The sequence below is a fragment of the Penicillium vulpinum genome (assembly GCF_028829585.1).
Source record: "Penicillium vulpinum strain IBT 29486 chromosome Unknown utg000003l_segment0_segment0, whole genome shotgun sequence".
NCBI classification, from domain to species: Eukaryota; Fungi; Ascomycota; class Eurotiomycetes; order Eurotiales; family Aspergillaceae; genus Penicillium; species Penicillium vulpinum.
Window position 1 is genome coordinate 3,491,669 of NW_026643243.1, and position 16,571 is coordinate 3,508,239.

The 16,571-nt window shown below is 45.9% G+C and overlaps 7 protein-coding genes across 7 annotated transcripts; 1 reads left to right on the forward strand and 6 right to left on the reverse strand.

The window, feature by feature from the left end:
- Nucleotides 1–43: 43 nt before the first annotated feature.
- N7479_006367 (Homeodomain) lies at nucleotides 44–1,962 on the reverse strand (the record flags this gene model as incomplete). The annotated part of the gene is made up of 3 exons (XM_057254061.1): nucleotides 44–1,323; nucleotides 1,379–1,578; nucleotides 1,640–1,962. The coding sequence occupies 3 exons, from the start codon at nucleotides 1,960–1,962 to the stop codon at nucleotides 44–46; spliced, it is 1,803 nt and encodes a 600-aa protein (XP_057107923.1).
- Nucleotides 1,963–3,886: 1,924 nt separating this feature from the next.
- On the reverse strand, nucleotides 3,887–5,488 carry N7479_006368 (Zn(II)2Cys6 transcription factor; the record flags this gene model as incomplete). Its single annotated transcript, XM_057254062.1, has 3 exons — nucleotides 3,887–5,067; nucleotides 5,129–5,389; nucleotides 5,452–5,488. 3 exons carry the CDS (start codon nucleotides 5,486–5,488, stop codon nucleotides 3,887–3,889), a joined length of 1,479 nt encoding a protein of 492 aa, XP_057107924.1.
- Nucleotides 5,489–6,482: 994 nt separating this feature from the next.
- N7479_006369 (Pyridoxal phosphate-dependent transferase major region subdomain 2) lies at nucleotides 6,483–8,060 on the reverse strand (the record flags this gene model as incomplete). The annotated part of the gene is made up of 4 exons (XM_057254063.1): nucleotides 6,483–6,725; nucleotides 6,780–7,232; nucleotides 7,285–7,631; nucleotides 7,685–8,060. 4 exons carry the CDS (start codon nucleotides 8,058–8,060, stop codon nucleotides 6,483–6,485), a joined length of 1,419 nt encoding a protein of 472 aa, XP_057107925.1.
- Nucleotides 8,061–8,579: 519 nt separating this feature from the next.
- On the reverse strand, nucleotides 8,580–9,087 carry N7479_006370 (NAD-dependent epimerase/dehydratase; the record flags this gene model as incomplete). Its single annotated transcript, XM_057254064.1, is given in 3 exon segments — nucleotides 8,580–8,691; nucleotides 8,853–8,990; nucleotides 9,008–9,087. The coding sequence occupies 3 exon segments, from the start codon at nucleotides 9,085–9,087 to the stop codon at nucleotides 8,580–8,582; spliced, it is 330 nt and encodes a 109-aa protein (XP_057107926.1).
- Nucleotides 9,088–9,111: 24 nt separating this feature from the next.
- N7479_006371 (uncharacterized protein) lies at nucleotides 9,112–9,380 on the reverse strand (the record flags this gene model as incomplete). Its single annotated transcript, XM_057254065.1, is given in 3 exon segments — nucleotides 9,112–9,180; nucleotides 9,198–9,320; nucleotides 9,345–9,380. The coding sequence occupies 3 exon segments, from the start codon at nucleotides 9,378–9,380 to the stop codon at nucleotides 9,112–9,114; spliced, it is 228 nt and encodes a 75-aa protein (XP_057107927.1).
- A 913-nt stretch (nucleotides 9,381–10,293) lies between these two features.
- Nucleotides 10,294–11,543, reverse strand: N7479_006372 (uncharacterized protein; the record flags this gene model as incomplete). The annotated part of the gene is made up of 4 exons (XM_057254066.1): nucleotides 10,294–10,458; nucleotides 10,526–10,888; nucleotides 10,944–11,038; nucleotides 11,132–11,543. 4 exons carry the CDS (start codon nucleotides 11,541–11,543, stop codon nucleotides 10,294–10,296), a joined length of 1,035 nt encoding a protein of 344 aa, XP_057107928.1.
- A 1,029-nt stretch (nucleotides 11,544–12,572) lies between these two features.
- Nucleotides 12,573–14,415, forward strand: N7479_006373 (uncharacterized protein; the record flags this gene model as incomplete). Its single annotated transcript, XM_057254067.1, has 5 exons — nucleotides 12,573–12,647; nucleotides 12,703–12,921; nucleotides 12,990–13,619; nucleotides 13,682–13,865; nucleotides 13,895–14,415. 5 exons carry the CDS (start codon nucleotides 12,573–12,575, stop codon nucleotides 14,413–14,415), a joined length of 1,629 nt encoding a protein of 542 aa, XP_057107929.1.
- Between the last annotated feature and the right edge of the window lie 2,156 nt (nucleotides 14,416–16,571).

Below are 16,571 nucleotides of genomic sequence, written 5' to 3' on the forward strand. Positions count from 1 at the left end.
TCAAGAGACAAAGGAGAAACACAAACTCAACCGCGAGACCCACTCATGACCCAGTTGGCATACCCTGTGAGTTGATCTCATCCAGGTTAGCCATACTATGAGAGTAATCACCCAGGCCGGGAGAAGGGTGGGCAGAGAGGCCGTGCATGGGCAGTTCAAAGCTGGGGCTTTCCTGCGAAACCCCATAGCTAACGTGGTGCTTCGAGTACATATCGTTCATCGAGAGACCGTCATCGAAGGCAGTCTGCGGATCATGTGAGAAGCCATACATATCGGACGAGCCGTGCGACATGTTAGACAATGGCGGCGAGTGGTTTGCAATCAGTGGGTCTGCAGGACTCATGCTAGAGTAAGGAGATGGTGCATGTGAGCCCATTGCCGAGGCATCGGCTGATCCCGCTGAGACGAAGGGCACGTTGAATTGAGGCGCCATGTTGGCGACTGGCGTGGAATCGCCCTGCCCGGCAGTGCTGTACATGGGACTGGCGAAGTCGGGAGGCGATCCAGTAGTCGTCGCGGACATGGGGTTGGTGCGGAAATCCAGTCCATATCCTTGGGTGTCGATGCGGAGGTCGGTGGGGAGATGATGCACTGACTGTGGAATAGGCGCGTAGATACCTGCCTCGGTGTGGTTGAATGGGGGTGGAGGGGGTGGCACGTGGAAGGAAGACATGGGACCCTGGAGTGACGAGATGTCGATTGCAACAGGTACTGAACGGCTTCGTTGGCGCTTGTGGCCACGAGCAGCTGGCATGTTGAAGCCCAAGTGGTTGGGATCCTGGTACATGTTCATGTAAGTGGGAGCAGCAAACTGGTTAGGCTGAGATGCGGGACGCTGGATGAATGGCGGAGACATCGGAGCTGGCACGGCAAAGGTGCTGTTATTATAAGCCAGACGATTCTGGAAAGACTCCAAGGATACAAGCTTGGCAAGCTGAACGCTCAAGACCTTGGGATGGCCTCCCAGGTGATGAACCATAATCTGACTAGCTTGCTGCTCCTCGGTGAAATCACCGCACTGGTAGAATCCTCCGGAGTTGGATGAGTCCATGTAGAAGTGAGGCGGGCGGTTCAGTTCCACGACGAGACCACCTGGTCGAGGTGGCTCCCCATTCGGCCCGGGGTTGGGATCGCCGGTTTCCAAGGTGATGTTCTTGATATAGGCAAACGGATACTCAATCTTATAGCCGGCAGCATCATTGTTGATATAGTAAGTCATGCATGCCTTATCAGGAGAATAGAAAACGACCAAGTCCATGGCGTTTTGTCCAATGCGCCGCCAGCTGCCGACAGTCAAGGAGCGACATGTGAAGTGAGAGATGACTAGAAATATCAATTAGTTTAATAGACGGTGGAATGGACAGAGCTATCAACGTACCAACTTTGCCAGACGGGCTGGTTTCGTTTGCGTACATGCTAGGTGGGCCATATGCGCCAGCACGTCCAAAGGGGTCTCTTGAGCCAGGCTTGCTCGGGTCAAACTGCATCGCGAGATAGTGTCGCATGGATTCTGGGATAGAATCGCATCCTTCACCAGTCTCAATGCTCTTTTTCGCCAGCATCTTGATTTTAGCGCGACTATCTTGGGGTCAGTAAAGATATAAAAAAAATTAGAAACACAATCCCGAATAGAACCTACCGGTTTTGGAACCAGATTTGAACAGATCGCTCCGTCATGTTAATGTCCGAAGCAATACGTTCTCTGGTAGCCGCAGTGGGTGTTGGGTTCTTGTTGAATTCAATCTCCAGAAGGACGAGCTGATCCTGAGTTGCGCGTTGGCGCTTGTTGTTTTTCTGCTGTTGAGTCAGAGTGCTTTTGCGAGGAGGTCGGCGCGCAGAAGAATGGGCGGTGGTAGCACTCGAGGTCGACGGAGAGGGTGTGGAAGCTGGAGGCGAGGAAGACGATGGCGTGGGCGCCATTGCGCCAATTGCCGGGTAATGCATATCTGTCAACGAAGACATAATGTAACGTGGTACGGTAGAAAAAAATATATCGCACAAAATCGGAATTGTGTTTTAAGGTATTCAATATGCTGTTTTTTTGGGGGTTGCGAATATGGGTTTTTTTTCGGAAAGAAAAGGTACGAAGTGTGACGATCCGGCCGACAAATAATGGGATGGGTGTGATCGGAAACGGAGTAGAAATCTTAATTCTCTCGAAGCAGCCACAGGCGCGAGGGTGTCAAGTTGAAGATGTGAAATGAATGGAAGTCTAGCGTAAGGATCGAATCGCGTTCGAGCCCACGTCAGAGACTGGGTGGTTGGGTTGAAAGGGCGCGTCGCAGAGGCGTCCCAAAACGAGTGGATAAATAAAATGGCTGGCCTAAGCAGCTGGAAACGAATGGCAGGGGAATAATTTCACCCTATATCGACAAGAATCAATGAAGAATCAATGAAGATGGCAAATACCCGGGTTGAATCGATCAACGGGGCGGGAACGGGAGGGGAGGGGGATAAACCGTTCTTGAGGAAACGAATGTAGAAAGAGTGATATAAGGTCGCCGTGAAAGAATGAAACGGACGCAAAAGAAAAGAAAAAGAATGGAAGAAGGAATAAGAAACACAAAAAGCGTAGGAAGAAAGCGGATCAGGAGATGGGATGCTGACTACACGGGGAACCGGTTGACTTCCTGGAATATGGACACACCGGGGCTTTCTGAACTATTGGCACCTCGTGGGGCCCCCATTGTTTTTCTCGTCAGGGCCTCGATTTCTCATTCTTTTTTTAGTTTTCTTACGTTTTTCCTGTTTTTTGTTAATTATTTTTCTTTTCTATGGGTTTTAACCTAAAGAGCTACGGTTTTTCCATCTGATAGATCTAGGAGGTGTATGGAGTGTTGTGATGTACTCCGTACAGAGGGGAAAGATGGGTTTCGCCCCTGCGTTGACCTGCATGAGAGTCCAAGCATCACAGAGAGCTAGAGCAATAAGGGGATTGAACCTCCTATTGTTTTGAAGAGGGGGCGTGCCACTCCCCTTACTCGGCGTTTATGTGTTGTCCAACTGCAGTGTGACTCTCTCAGGGGCAAGTTTCTACTCCGTAGTTCAATGCCTATAGAAAATGGTGGCGTCAAATGAACCACACAAACCACATCGCTTGGATGCGAACGGCATCCACGTGTGATCGGGGTATCTGAAACATATATTCTCAACCTTGTCAATGCGTTTTTAACAATCCTGAGTATGGGAGATATGAAGGGTTTTCCCCTAGACACATCACCCCCTGATTAATAAGTCACAGACCAGGGACTATTGAACAGGTTCCAGGGGCTGATCTAGTTGGACTCGGCCAATAAGCATACAGTTACACGTGCAGTTCCGTGGACCGTCAGAGGAAAAACATTCAGGTACCCGCCCCGGCATTGATTATGATTGGTGGAGAAGACCATTGACAGGTCATTCCAGACTTGAATTCAGGGACTCCCCTTAAGCCCTACCTCCCGTCGTATCCGGTCTGATATTCCACTTGGAGGAGTTTACAGCATATCATATGATCTATACAATGTGCTATATAATAGATATAAAGAATTTATATAGATCGAATTTTATCTACAATGATTCATCTCCAAATTGGAAGTACAACAACATACAAAGTACTCCGGAGTACATATTTCCCTCAATGACCATCTCGGTCTAGCGTTTGTTTACGATGTACTTTATTTTGCTTCGACTACTGCATGCAGTAACCTTTTAATGACCCGACATATGTACCTAGGTAGCGCCTTGTCTTCCATTGCTGGTATGCGAGATCCCGGTACTTCCCATCTAGGCAAATACCCCTAGGATCATTCATTGTTTCAATCTGACTCCACGAACCGGTTCATCCATAATTACCCGGAAAAGAGAAAACCCCCTTAATAAAATAAAATACAAAAAATTAACTTCGTTAGAAGATGAAGAAACAAGCCCCTCTATCCAGCGCTTGCACATAACTATCCACAATTGACAATTCAAGTCCACTTGGCCAACCGGAGCCACTACCAAATTCGCGTAGCTTATCCGTGGTTTCCCAGATCTGCTCAATAAGCTCCATTGCCGAGTTCCGCTGTTGTTCCCTATAATAAGCCGTCATAGACTCGTGCTTCTGTCGAACCCACGCACGGTCCTCAGACGATACAGCCTCCCTCGCAGCTATGTAAAATGGCTGAGGCAGCGACGAATCAGGCCCACAACCCGTCGATAGATGATCCATCAACCCAAAGCATACATGCATTAAATGCTGCACGCGTGGTGAATACGTCTGGTCGCGGAAAACCCGACGGGCAAGTAGCAAATGCGCGGTCCAGTAAAAGCACTCGGTCAGAATATCCAGCGGCGTGCGCTCATCTCGCGCCGGTGGGATTCCAGTGTATCCGGAACCCCAGCTGCGAAGCTCGCTGTCAAGTTGGAATGCTTCGTTGAGAATGGTGCTTTCGTCTGTATTTGTTTCGAGTCCCTCGTTCACGTCGCACGCTAGATGTGCTATTCGTACTAGGAAGCACATCAGGGGCTGTGGGCAGCCTGTCATTTTGTGGAACGAGGGCTCGGTGGTATCCCATCGATTATGGTCGGGTTGGTTGAGTATGAAACTCTGCGGTGCGTACGGCCTTCGCTGTCGTGAGATGGCTAACATTACGTCAACCATGCCAAAGCGCTGTACTGTCATGCGTGCGATGGGATTTTGTGGTATTTTATCAAAGTAGCCTATTGCTTGCATGAGCCAAGAGGCACATTTGACGTGGGGCTCCAGTACGCCATCTGCTGTTTGTGCGACGACGATTCCCTGGAGGACGACGGCTGTGAGGACTGCTTCTCGCTCTTGCTTGTTGCTGACTACGAGTGTACCTGCATCGCAGGCCGCCGGGGCGTCGATACTGAGTAGGTTTTGTCCGAGCGTTCTGAGCATTCTTTGCTGGCGCTTGGCCGCAATATCAATGCTGGTTAATCCGAAATTAAGCATATGTTCTGTTGATATGCAGACAATAGTCTCGAGAAGTATTGGTGATGATAGAGCGGGGATAGAAAGTTGCCGGTAAGGGTTGTCCGGGCCATCTACGGCTGGGACATTGGATGTAACAAGGCTTATATCTGTGCAAGTATTCTCAATTAGATATTCCACCTTCCAATTACATACCATTTGACCACATACAATATTCCCAGGCAGATTTGTCTTCTGCAGATTCAAAACATGTCTGTGCGAAAATTGCCGAAGGCTGACCCAACAGGTTGTATTCAATCGCTCGACGGGGATTTTTGGAACGAGGCTTGTGTCTTGTCGGTATTGGCTCTTTTGGTCGAACCCATTTCACACCCGATGCATATTTGCAGTCAAAATCTCGCAAAGCACAATATGAGCAGATTGGCTGTCGCTCATCACATTTATTGTGCTTCTTTCGACATTGCAGACATCCTTTTCGATGTTTATGTCAGCATCTGCACTCCCAAGATTTACCCGGGGACAAGCTATCATACCAGTACGTGACCGTGAGAACTTGTCGTCTCGAGCCATCTCGATCAAATAAATGATTGCAGACTAGTGAAAGATCGACAAATTATAAGAGTAGGAGCACGGATTATATGTCCACCGCTAGTTATCTTGTTGCCCCGCATCGTTATCTTCCACAATGACGGTCACCTGACACATAACCAATTATATTGCTTTAACACTCGGGACCAAAGTACCTATTGCAATGACAAGGATCAGACTAAATTTTTATGATAAGCTAAGGTTTTATCCATACATTATGTATCTTGACATATGTATCAGAAACCTGCAGCGATAATGAGAGAAAGAATCTGGAGAAGCTATGGAGCTCTAAGAACAAGCGGGACCCGCATCCACCTAAAATATATATCTACAGCCCGTGCATATGATCCAATAGATGCACCTGGGCATAACAATAATAGTAATTTTGAATGCCGAATCGCTCAATGAATCTAATCCTAACTACTATTTACAGATTTTTAATACTTAGTATATAATCCCTACACCGCAATATCCGTCTCCGCTCGGGTTTATAGTGTCAACCAACCACCAACCGGGCAAAGCATTCCTATCCTAACACCTCCCACATTTGTTCAATTAAACCCGAAACATATTCAAATAATTGACTACTATTTCTAGAAAAAACCTTCAAAGTTGGGATAGATCCGATCGATCACTCTCTTCAGTTTTCACACGGTATATTTAATTGGGTTTGAATCTAGCGACTATGATACCGCGCGAGTACTGCTCAGTCAACTATTTTTTAACCATTAGTTTTGACTCTGTAAATAGGCATATTATCCTGCATAAATTTTCACCTAGAATATCGGTGTATATGAGGAATAACAGCCTCTAAATCTTCAATATATAAACTAGCAAAACGCGCCCTTCAACACCGATGTGGGTCAAAATCCTCAAATACTTCCAAGGTTGATTCATTGATTAAAAATCGAGTGATATTTTAAATAAGCTAATCGCGAGAAAATGCAACAATAGAGTCTAATTTATAGAGAGCCCCCTATCCCAGAACCTCCTTAATAACCTGGACAGTCTTCTCGACGATCAAATCGATCTCCTCACGGGTAGTGTTATAAGGAGGCGCGAGAATAATGTGATCACCATTAGCACCATCGACAGCACCGTTTCCAGGCATCAATGAAATCGCATGTCGAGGCTTGAGGCCTGTAGCGTGCAAAATGCGAGAAATTCCCTTGGAGCCCGGGAATGGCTCCTTAGTTTCCTTATCCTGAACAATTTCCATCTATAATCATGTCAGTAAGGGCCAAAAAAAAAATAAAGAATGAAGAAAACTCACAGCCCAGAACAAGCCCCGGCCTCGAACCTCACCAACGTGAGGGTGGCTATCCAAACGCTCGTGGAGACGCTGGCCCAAGTATTCTCCCATTGCCCGTACATTGGGCAGAAGGTTATCATCTTGAATAATTTGCTGAACCTTATAAGCAGCCGCGCAGGCAACCGGGTGGCCCTGGTATGTCTGACTGTGGACGAAAGCGCCAGTGCCCTTGTTAAGAGTATCGACAACGTGCTTGTTAATGAGCAGACCAGCGATGGGGGCATAGCCGGCGCCAAGGCCCTTAGCAATAGTCTGGAGATCAGGGACAACGTCTTCTTGCTCCCAGGCGTGGAGGGTTCCGGTGCGGCCCATGCCGGACATGACTTCGTCGAGGATGAGGAGAGCTCCGTGGCGCTCGCAAACGGCCTTCAGTGCCTTGAGGTAGCCGGGCAGAGGGGGAACACAGCCAAGGGTCTATTGAAACAGTTAGTTTGTTTAAAGTATAGCAGGATTGGGTTGTACTCACGGCACCTGGCATTGTCTCGGCGACGAATGCACAGACAGTGTCGGGGCCAAGTCTTTGGAACTCGTCCTCTAGTTCTTGAGCGAGTCTCTCAACATAGGCGTCGTTGGTCTCATTGGGGTTCATTCTGCGGTAGGGATAGCATTGGGGGACGTGGGAAACGTTCTTTGTAAGAAGGCTCTCATAGATTCTGCGGCGGGCGGCGTGGTGTCCAACAGCAAGTGATCCGAGAGTGTTTCCGTGGTAGGAGGTATTGCGAGCAATAATGTTAACACGCTTGGGCTGAGGAACGGGCAACTCGGTGTAATACTGAATGGCCATCTTCACAGCAGCCTCAACAGCTTCGGTACCTATTGTGATGTTAGTAACTGAATCTTGATTCAACGTGGACAGTGATTCTTACCCGAGCTGACAATGTAGGCGCGAGACATCTTGCCTCCAGTGGAGTCTACCAAAAACTTGGCCAAGCTCTCCGCAGCACTGTTGGTGAAGAACATGGAATAGCAGTAGGGGATCTTCTTCAGCTGGTCCACGATGGCCTCGTGGACACGCTCATCGCTGTGACCTAGGCAGGACACAGCTGCACCACAAGTAGCATCCAGAATTTCCAGACCATCCTCAGTGATCAGGTAGCTGCCGCGACCACCGACAATGTTCAAAGGCGCATTGCGCAGCTGGTGGTAAAGGACTCCGCTGGATGATCTGACAGAGACATCGACCTGCTTCTCGGTTGAGGTAGGCACTGAGGCAGTGGCCACTTCTGGTGTGTAGTCACCCATTGTATGTATTGTTGTGAAAGGTTGTGTAAAAATAGAAAGGAGGAATCAAGTGCTGAAGATGTGTTTGGAACTGGGATTGCATAGATGTGCTGGGGGCAATGGGAGACATATATAGACTCACCCCGCCATGGCCAAGAATTCAAATGCAGAAATCCGAGACTGATAGTTGAAAATAGGCTATCCATGATGGCGTGATTGGTTATCCTCGCCTTGTCGCACAACTTGAGGTTCCAGAAGTCATATCTGGCTGTGATAAGCTATTCCTAAAGAGGAAATCTTTGTCGGACCCACGTTGATTGACTACTATGTGCATATGATAGGTTGGATAACTGATGAAATACATGAGATACGTGAGATTAGCGTCTATTGATAAGAAATAAGCTCTTGGGATCGGTACTTTGATTTCAATTGATCTCCTACCGGTTACACAGATGCATTAGAGATAGGGGTCATAGAGGGGTATCGGGATGACTTTCTACTCTGAAGGAAGACGTTGCAGAGCTATCAACCAATAGACAGTCAGTTAGAATGCCCCTCCTTCATATTCCACTCGATAATTCTCCACAATTCATTTTCCAGCCGAATAACCGGGACCCACTCTAGCACTTCTCTCGCCAACGTGATGTCTGGCCTGTGCACTATAGGACCATCTATCAAAGGCAGCAAATACGCAATAGAAACACTTAACCGGTTATCCGCAAAACAAGTCCAATAACAAGTTTAGTTGCGGGAATTCCCTATCATTACCAATATTCACTGGGCCTTTGCTATAATCGCTCTGCATAAGCATACAGCGCTTGCGTACAGTCGGTGACATATTGAAACGACAAAGATGCCACATCGTTGCCGGCTATCTTCAGATCTTTGCCGGCTAATGCAGATGCAATAAAGCTGGACACAACGTGGTCGTCGCTCGCGTCCATGTGTGATCTGTATGTGTTGAAAACCCTCGTGATGCGAATGTCGACGCTGTGTTACTCTCAGTAGGTGTAGCAAGGGGTTTTGGCGGCAATTTTTCCTTCGTCATAACAGGCTCATTTGCCGAATGAGTTCACATTGCCCTAGTAGTGCCTGGCTGGGGGTGGACGGAGGCGTAGGCTTTTATTTTCATGAGCATACCCTGGATCAGGTACTTACTGGGCAATCTAGATTGTAGATCTGGTTGACTCTTTCAAGCCGTAGAAGAAGATCTTGGATATTGTGTTCATTACTGACAGGTTTCTTTTCACTAGGGTGCAGGATTCTTTTCTCAATAGTATACTAGTAAGTTTTGTGATGAGCCACTCTAAAAATTGTCAAGTCCAGCCACGGAATGGTCATTCCGAAGGAGGAAATCAACTAGATTTGATCCCAAAATCTCGCTGACCACTCATCAAAGAAAAGGTTATATGTTGGAGATATGGTGTAAATGTGCATTGAATATTGCTCACTCCTGTCAGAAGCCCTTTGAGTGTATTCTTTTTGTTATCCATAGAGCTTGCTGTTCTGACATCAGTGAGATTGACAGCAAGAGAAGAAATGAGAAATGATAGATGGAAAATGTTAAAATACTAGTATTAGAGTGAAACAATTTCTTCCAGGGCTAGAAATCATTGAAGTGAAAGTCACGCGATCTACTCGTGATATTCTGCACGAATAGTCAAGTATTGGGAATGTGACTGGCTGTACTCCATATGTAGCCAATAAATATGAAGTTATACCTTGCTTGAATTTGGAATCTTGTGCAACTAAGATTTTTTGATGCACCCGTGCAGATGTGATATAACGCAAATGGTACGCACCATCTGAAGATCTCAAAGGAACAGTAGGCAAAATGTCTGCGCATTGACCTTTTATTACAGCCAGCCACCTTCATTTGCCGTGGCGTGCGCTATCCACAGCCACACCTTATTTGGCCGATGTGACGAAATTACTGAAGCATTGTGCCGGACTATGGATTTGGTTCGATAAAATGGCCACACAGATACAATATGCAACACCTCTCATCTTCATTAATCTAAAGTTTCCTGATTGATATCCCAATAGATCACATAATTTCTCATAGTAATGTACAGGCAGACAAAAATGCAACGTATGAACGTCCAGCGTTCAGTGGTAGGCGACAGATATTCTAGATTGTGATCGTGGAATATGCAATGGCATTGAACAGATGTATGAGAGTTTTTTGGGGTATCCATCTCTTATGGCAGTGCCACATATGTTCTAAACAATGTTAGTATAAATGATGAATAGGTCAGATAGGAGGAGCATTGCATACCTCTCGTCTTATCCTAAAGTCCTCGTAAACTCCCAACCAAAGGTTTTTGACGCGGCAGTCATTTTTATAACCAGTTGCCGGGTTCAACTCGCATGGAGGCTGCAAATCGTCGATCATACTAGGGAGAGCTTTAATCCATGGCTACCCAAAGGAGTTAGCATTTCTAGAAACCATCGACGACCGATGCCCACTTCAAAGTCTGACATACCTTAGGAACAGGCCAGTCGGAAAAATGCAAATATTTGGCCTCTTTGAAAGCCCTTTCGGCATCCCAAGTTTCGCCTTTCCCTAGGTAAGCCTCGTGCTTTTTGGAGCGGAATTCCCCAGTCAGAAGAATGTACGGCCGATGGAGTATGGTAAGCGTAGTATGTTTGGGCATGCTGTTCATAATATCTGTGTCCAAAGTGCTAGAGTTGGCACTCGAAATTGCATCCATAGTACGATTGAAGGTAGCTGTAGATGGTTGAATGAGAATGAGGGCAGAGGTGAGAGGTCCCTTGTCCAGATTTGTCCAGTAGGCCAAGGGCATAGCAACAGGGCTGGATGGCGCTAGAAATAACTCGTCCATAGTCTAAAACAGGTCAATTTGCATTTGTAATAGGCGAGTCCATGACTGATCTACACACCTGCAGAATGGTTGCATCTGAATCCAAGTTAAGTACCCGGTCATACTCTGTTTGGTTGAACGCGAGTAGTTTTGTGTAGCTCTTTGACCCCGTCACTAACAGAAACATTGTAAGGTTAGTTTCTATTTGGATTATAATAGGGTGTTGACAAAGTGCTCTGCAATACCGCATGAGCTGAGAGCACTCACTGCCACTCCCAGACTTTATCTGTACCTCGATTGGCCTGAGCTTCACTCCATAATGATCCTGTGCATATCGAAGCATGCGGCTTTCTTTTGCATTACTATCCTCAGATACAGACCACTCAAAGGGGTACATCAACACGCGATCAGCTTTGCTTCCAAGTCGGTGCAGGGACTCGAAAATCATGACTGAGTTGCATAAATAATCCCTATCGGTGGCATATTGGGTGTATGCAAATCGCGACCAGTCGACATGCTTGGCTTCAACAGTTAAGTCATACTCAGAATCGCTAAAACGACTCATGGTTCGAAGTCCTAGTAATATCACAACCCCTAAACAAGTAGCGACAATCACGAACATGGCGCGAAGCAATTTCGGATATGTGGTTATGCTTAAAATGATTGCGATTGATAGCATTCTACTCAAGAGAACATCCGACTATTTGCCACTTTTTGGCGCAGCGAAGCTATTTAACGGTGTTCTCTCCCCCTGCCAGTCCGTCTCAATATGATTTTAGGATAATAAAGGGATGTTGGAAGGCGCTTGGTAAAGCGGCCCATGCTAAGAATCCAGCTCAGCTGGCCCCCAGGGGGTTCTTTCAAATTAAGTGCCGGGCATGATCTGACAGACGCTAGTCTTTCTTTCATTGAAATGGACTGCTGATTGGTGGTGAGAAGCATAACAACAGATTTTCGAGGGTCTGTTTGGACGCAAGAACTGTGGGGTTTCTTTGTCTGTGCCTATCACCAACTCTGAAACTGACTTGGCGCTGTGACTTTGTATACAAAAGCTCCTTGTTAAATTTCACGACTAGAGCTTCTGCAGCTAAAAAGATATTACACATAGTATGGGCACTTATTTGTTCAGATGATAGCTTTTTTTAGATTCTAGGATTGCTTGGCAGGATGAGGCTATATTGGCTGAAATTGGTTTCGGGATCTTGGGCCTTCGCTATTGCCCGGACCTTGTGTTGACATTGATTTGAGGCCAGCTAACCTTTCACCAACTACAAAATATTTAGATTAGCTCTTCGGGTTCACTATTGGACAGCACGGCCGAGTGCCAAAACAGAAGCGTCGGTTATTTTAGATGTGAACTTTGGCCAAGATTTTGGAACATTCTTCGTTTATCAAGCCTTGACCCAAGCAGCTTCTTACTTCTGATTTTTGATGATAGGGACATCAGATACAGCGGACACCAATGAAGCCAAATGTAAGGTAGGGAATTTCCTTTACGGTTCGCTAAAAGTGCGAAACATTACTTTATATTTGAGAAGATGAAATGGTCCTCAGTAGACTAAGCAAGCTTATCCTACGCTTGTCAATAAACCTGAGCTAGTGTCGCTATCATGTGCGTAAGCGAAAATAAACCCCCAAGGATGCCTACCTAACAGAAGCATACTGGTAGATATATGGAAGAGAAAGATAAGATCGACGCGGCTGCGATATGTCTTCTTGCAATTTCAACTGCTCAGCTCCCACCCCTGCCTTATCTCCAAACAGCGATATTACCGGGATTGGGGTATGAGTTTCCCACTCTTTCTCTCGTTCACCACGGGCGCATCTCACATTCTTAGATCATTACCAACAATATCGTGACTGCTGGCCTTGCGATAGTGATCATTTCACTCCACTACGTCACCGTCTACGATGAAACCCGCGACCCGTTTCAAAAGGCTGGTCAATCGTTTCGACCCAACCCGATAGATGAATCTTCTTTGAAATTGCCCAAATTAATCATACGTCCTTTATTTGAAAATGGCAAGAAGGGAAAATTTTCGAACTTTCTAATCAAGGTGAGTTAACTCTTATAAGATCGGATTGGTGAATCAGGAATGATTACAAACTATTTCGAAAAAAACAGTGCACCCGAGCAATGAGCGATATACAAATTCTGACAGGCTGCTCTATTCTGATCAGCGGGTTTTCCCAGCTCAAATGTGGCCTGGCAACCTATTATTGGCTAGTTATCATCCACCTGGCCTGGATTTCCTGCCTGACTCAATTATCCTGCTTAACAGTCCTACGTAACTATCTCTATGACCACTCTATCGAGCGGGCATTAAGATTACTAGTAGTGGGTATATTGGTGATACTGTTGATTGTGGGCCTTAGTTTCACCGGAAACTATCAATGGGCCTTTGACGCAGATAATGGCGACCACCCGACTTTAAGTGATCCTGCAGTCTGTTATATGCGCTCTCGTCTAGAGATGAGTTCGGCGTTTTTGTCGATGCCTCTCTCAATGATCTTGATAATCTTTGGATTTGGTTCGAGGGTGATTGGCCTCTACGATACACTTTTATCTGGTGTTGTTAGAGTTAGAACCCTCCTTGCAGCACCTATACGAAGGTTGTTACGCATTGTGTATAACTGGAGCCACGCGTCCGGCTCGCCACAGAGTCTGAAATTGACACTTTGCTACCTTCCACTCTTGTCTATCTACCTCACGTGGTTAGTGCTCGTGGATGTGTGGGATTCTGTCATTATAGAGGTTAGATATTGTACACATGGGACCTTGTTGATGATATCCCATGTTTTCTGACTCGAAATTAGGTCGCCTGGTTAATTACCGCCTTTGCATTTGGTATTTCGCGACTGATAGGAACAATATATCGACCGGAAAGCATGGGCCTCGAGGCTTCGTTGACTGGTTTCAATGACTGGTCGTTTGGTCAAGTTACTGCTATGGTGTTACTGGTCGCACCGCTTATCACAATCCTCGAGTATTTCCAGGATGGTGAGTCAGATCAGGTGATTATCATCTAGAATCAACTAAGAGGTCTAATACTCGCGCACAAGATAAGCAAGACGAGCCTCGCATACAAGATGAATCTCGCGCCGAAGATGAGGAACAACCTCTCTCCGATGACCAACCCATACCCCCGCCAGAACTCCCTGCTATATCAAGCCTAGCTGCCATGGATTCCAATGACCCCGACAATGATTGGATCTTCCACCCCAATATCTCCGATCTGATCATGACACATTTAAGCACATTGATTTCAGGTGTTATCATCTGGACCGCACACCGTGATCCTTTGGGCAAGATGAACGAGACTTTACTTGACGGCTATCTCATGTTTGCGGGTATTGGGATGGTCGTACTCATTCTTTGTTCTCTGATGGTGGAAACTATCTTTACGGAAAGTGGCCCCTCTTTACAGCTCGCGGTAAGGCTATACAGTATAGCGTTTCTGGCTTGCCCTGTCCCCATTTATGCGAAGATCACTTATTGTCTTCTCGCGCTCCTTGTTATTGTTGCTTTAGCGCATCGATTTTGGGTTTGATAATTTCACATCCTCGATCTTGGCTTTGCCACATAATCTTTTACCGATGATCAAGAAAATTTCACTATGGACTTTTTGAAATCATATAACAGTACGATGTCTTTTTAGAATCTCCTTTTAAATTTCTCTCCTTCTTATTGGTGTCATAGCTAGAAACGACACATTTTATGGCTGTGAAATCTCGCAATTGGCGAGAACCTTAATTCATATCAACCGCCTCTTCCCTATATAAAATGTAACGGACACCAATCGCGGTTAGGTAAAAAAATGTGCAAACTAAACCTCTGATATACCCTTGGACTTATCTATCAAGAATCTAGGCTTACTTTTCATATATGAAGTCATACAAAGGATGTGATAACTGTATGACTGCATGTTTGCATGTGCGCTTGCTGTATACAGCCTTTTTTGCTGGTTCTTCCTTGACATCTCAGTTGAAATATACCAAGATAGATCGTGAAAGCTTCTGCTCTTAGCCATCTGTTATTTTTAGACTTAATATATGGGTCAAGTACAGTTCTATATTTCAAAATATGTATACCCTTCCTCGTTTCCCTCATTCAGTCCTTTCTGTCGTATTATTTACCCGCGTGCCCTATTGTTTTCCTATTCGATCTTAAATCCTCTTTGACTACGCAAGTTTCCTACGTATAGGCGTTCTAGGTCCCCGGATTCCTCCAAGTCATTGCCTAATAGTCATAGCGCAATGAGAATATTCATCCGAGAATGAGCTAGGCTGGTTAGATAATATTCATCGCCTGATACGTAGATGCCTACCTAGCTATATAGTACCTCGGAAGGGACTCTTATCTCTCCGCTTCTTTATAGGTATCACTACCTACCTAGATTCCAAGTTTCTGCTATATGCCTATATACTCGTCTGATATGCCATATCACAATCAAGCTAAATATGCGTACGTATTATATCAGATCCCGAGGCCATCTATATGGCTCGAAAGCACGCCACATGTCAAAGTTGTTTGCTTGTTCTCAAATTCCCTACCATATATATTTCTCACTTCCCCCCTTCGACCCATTTTCCCTACATACTTCTTTAACTATGTATGTTTTAACAAGATGTCACTTCCCTTGCCATTAACCACGATTCTCCCTATTTTCTTCTAAACAATACATAGCATGTGTGGCATCTATATGAGTCGAAAGCAGGCCTACACGTTCGAGTTGTTTAGTTGCTTTTAAATTCCCTACCCTGTATATTCCTCACTTTCTCCGATCCTCCCACCCGTTCTCTTTCCTTCCAAACTACCTATTCTCTCATTACATATGTTCTGACAAAATGTTATCCTTGCCACTAACTACAATTCTCCCTATGTTCTATGTTCTTCCAAACAATAGATGGCGTGCGTGGTATCTACATGACTCGAAAGCAGACCTACACGAGAATTGTTTGCTTGCTCTTAATTCTCCACCTTATATATTCCGTTCTTCTCATCTTCTCCCATCCTTTCCCTTTCCTTCCCACATATTTCATCTCTAACTACATACCTTCCAGCAAAATGTCACGTCTATTGCCACCAACAGCGGTTTTCCCTCCGTTCTTACAGATGGACGGCGTGCCAACTTATCTTTTCCGCGTCTATGTCCCGCCTGGCGTTTTCCCACATGCGGCACCTTTGCCTGACCAAAAAGGCAACCCTCGAGACCCCTTCAGCACGGCCTATTGAAACTCCACGGAGACACGTGCAGCCCCGCAGTATCAGGTGTTTCTCTACTCGTTCTTGACACACGAAAATTCCCCAGTGGCACATTCATCAAGGGCGCGGAGCTCGTGAATGAAATCAAACAACATATATCAGAACCAGAAGGGAAAAATCTCGATGACTTCCTGGACATGCATAAGTTCAGCATGGCGCCTTACTCTGCTGAGTATCTTTCGCTTGAAGAATTATGCATCGAGGGGAACTTTGTCCGCATCTCATTCCACGAGCTTATTGCAAACGGTCTATTGACATACATATCAATCTCGAGCAGGAGGGTGACTCAAAAGGCTGGATAACGCGAGTATCCGAGCTGCGTCGTCCATTTAGGTTATTGCAAGAGCCACCAAAGGCAAAGAAATCTGAGATCTTTGCTGCGATAAGAATCGGTTGCTATTTCCCGCAGGATGGAGGGGCCATCCCCGTAGCCATTATGCT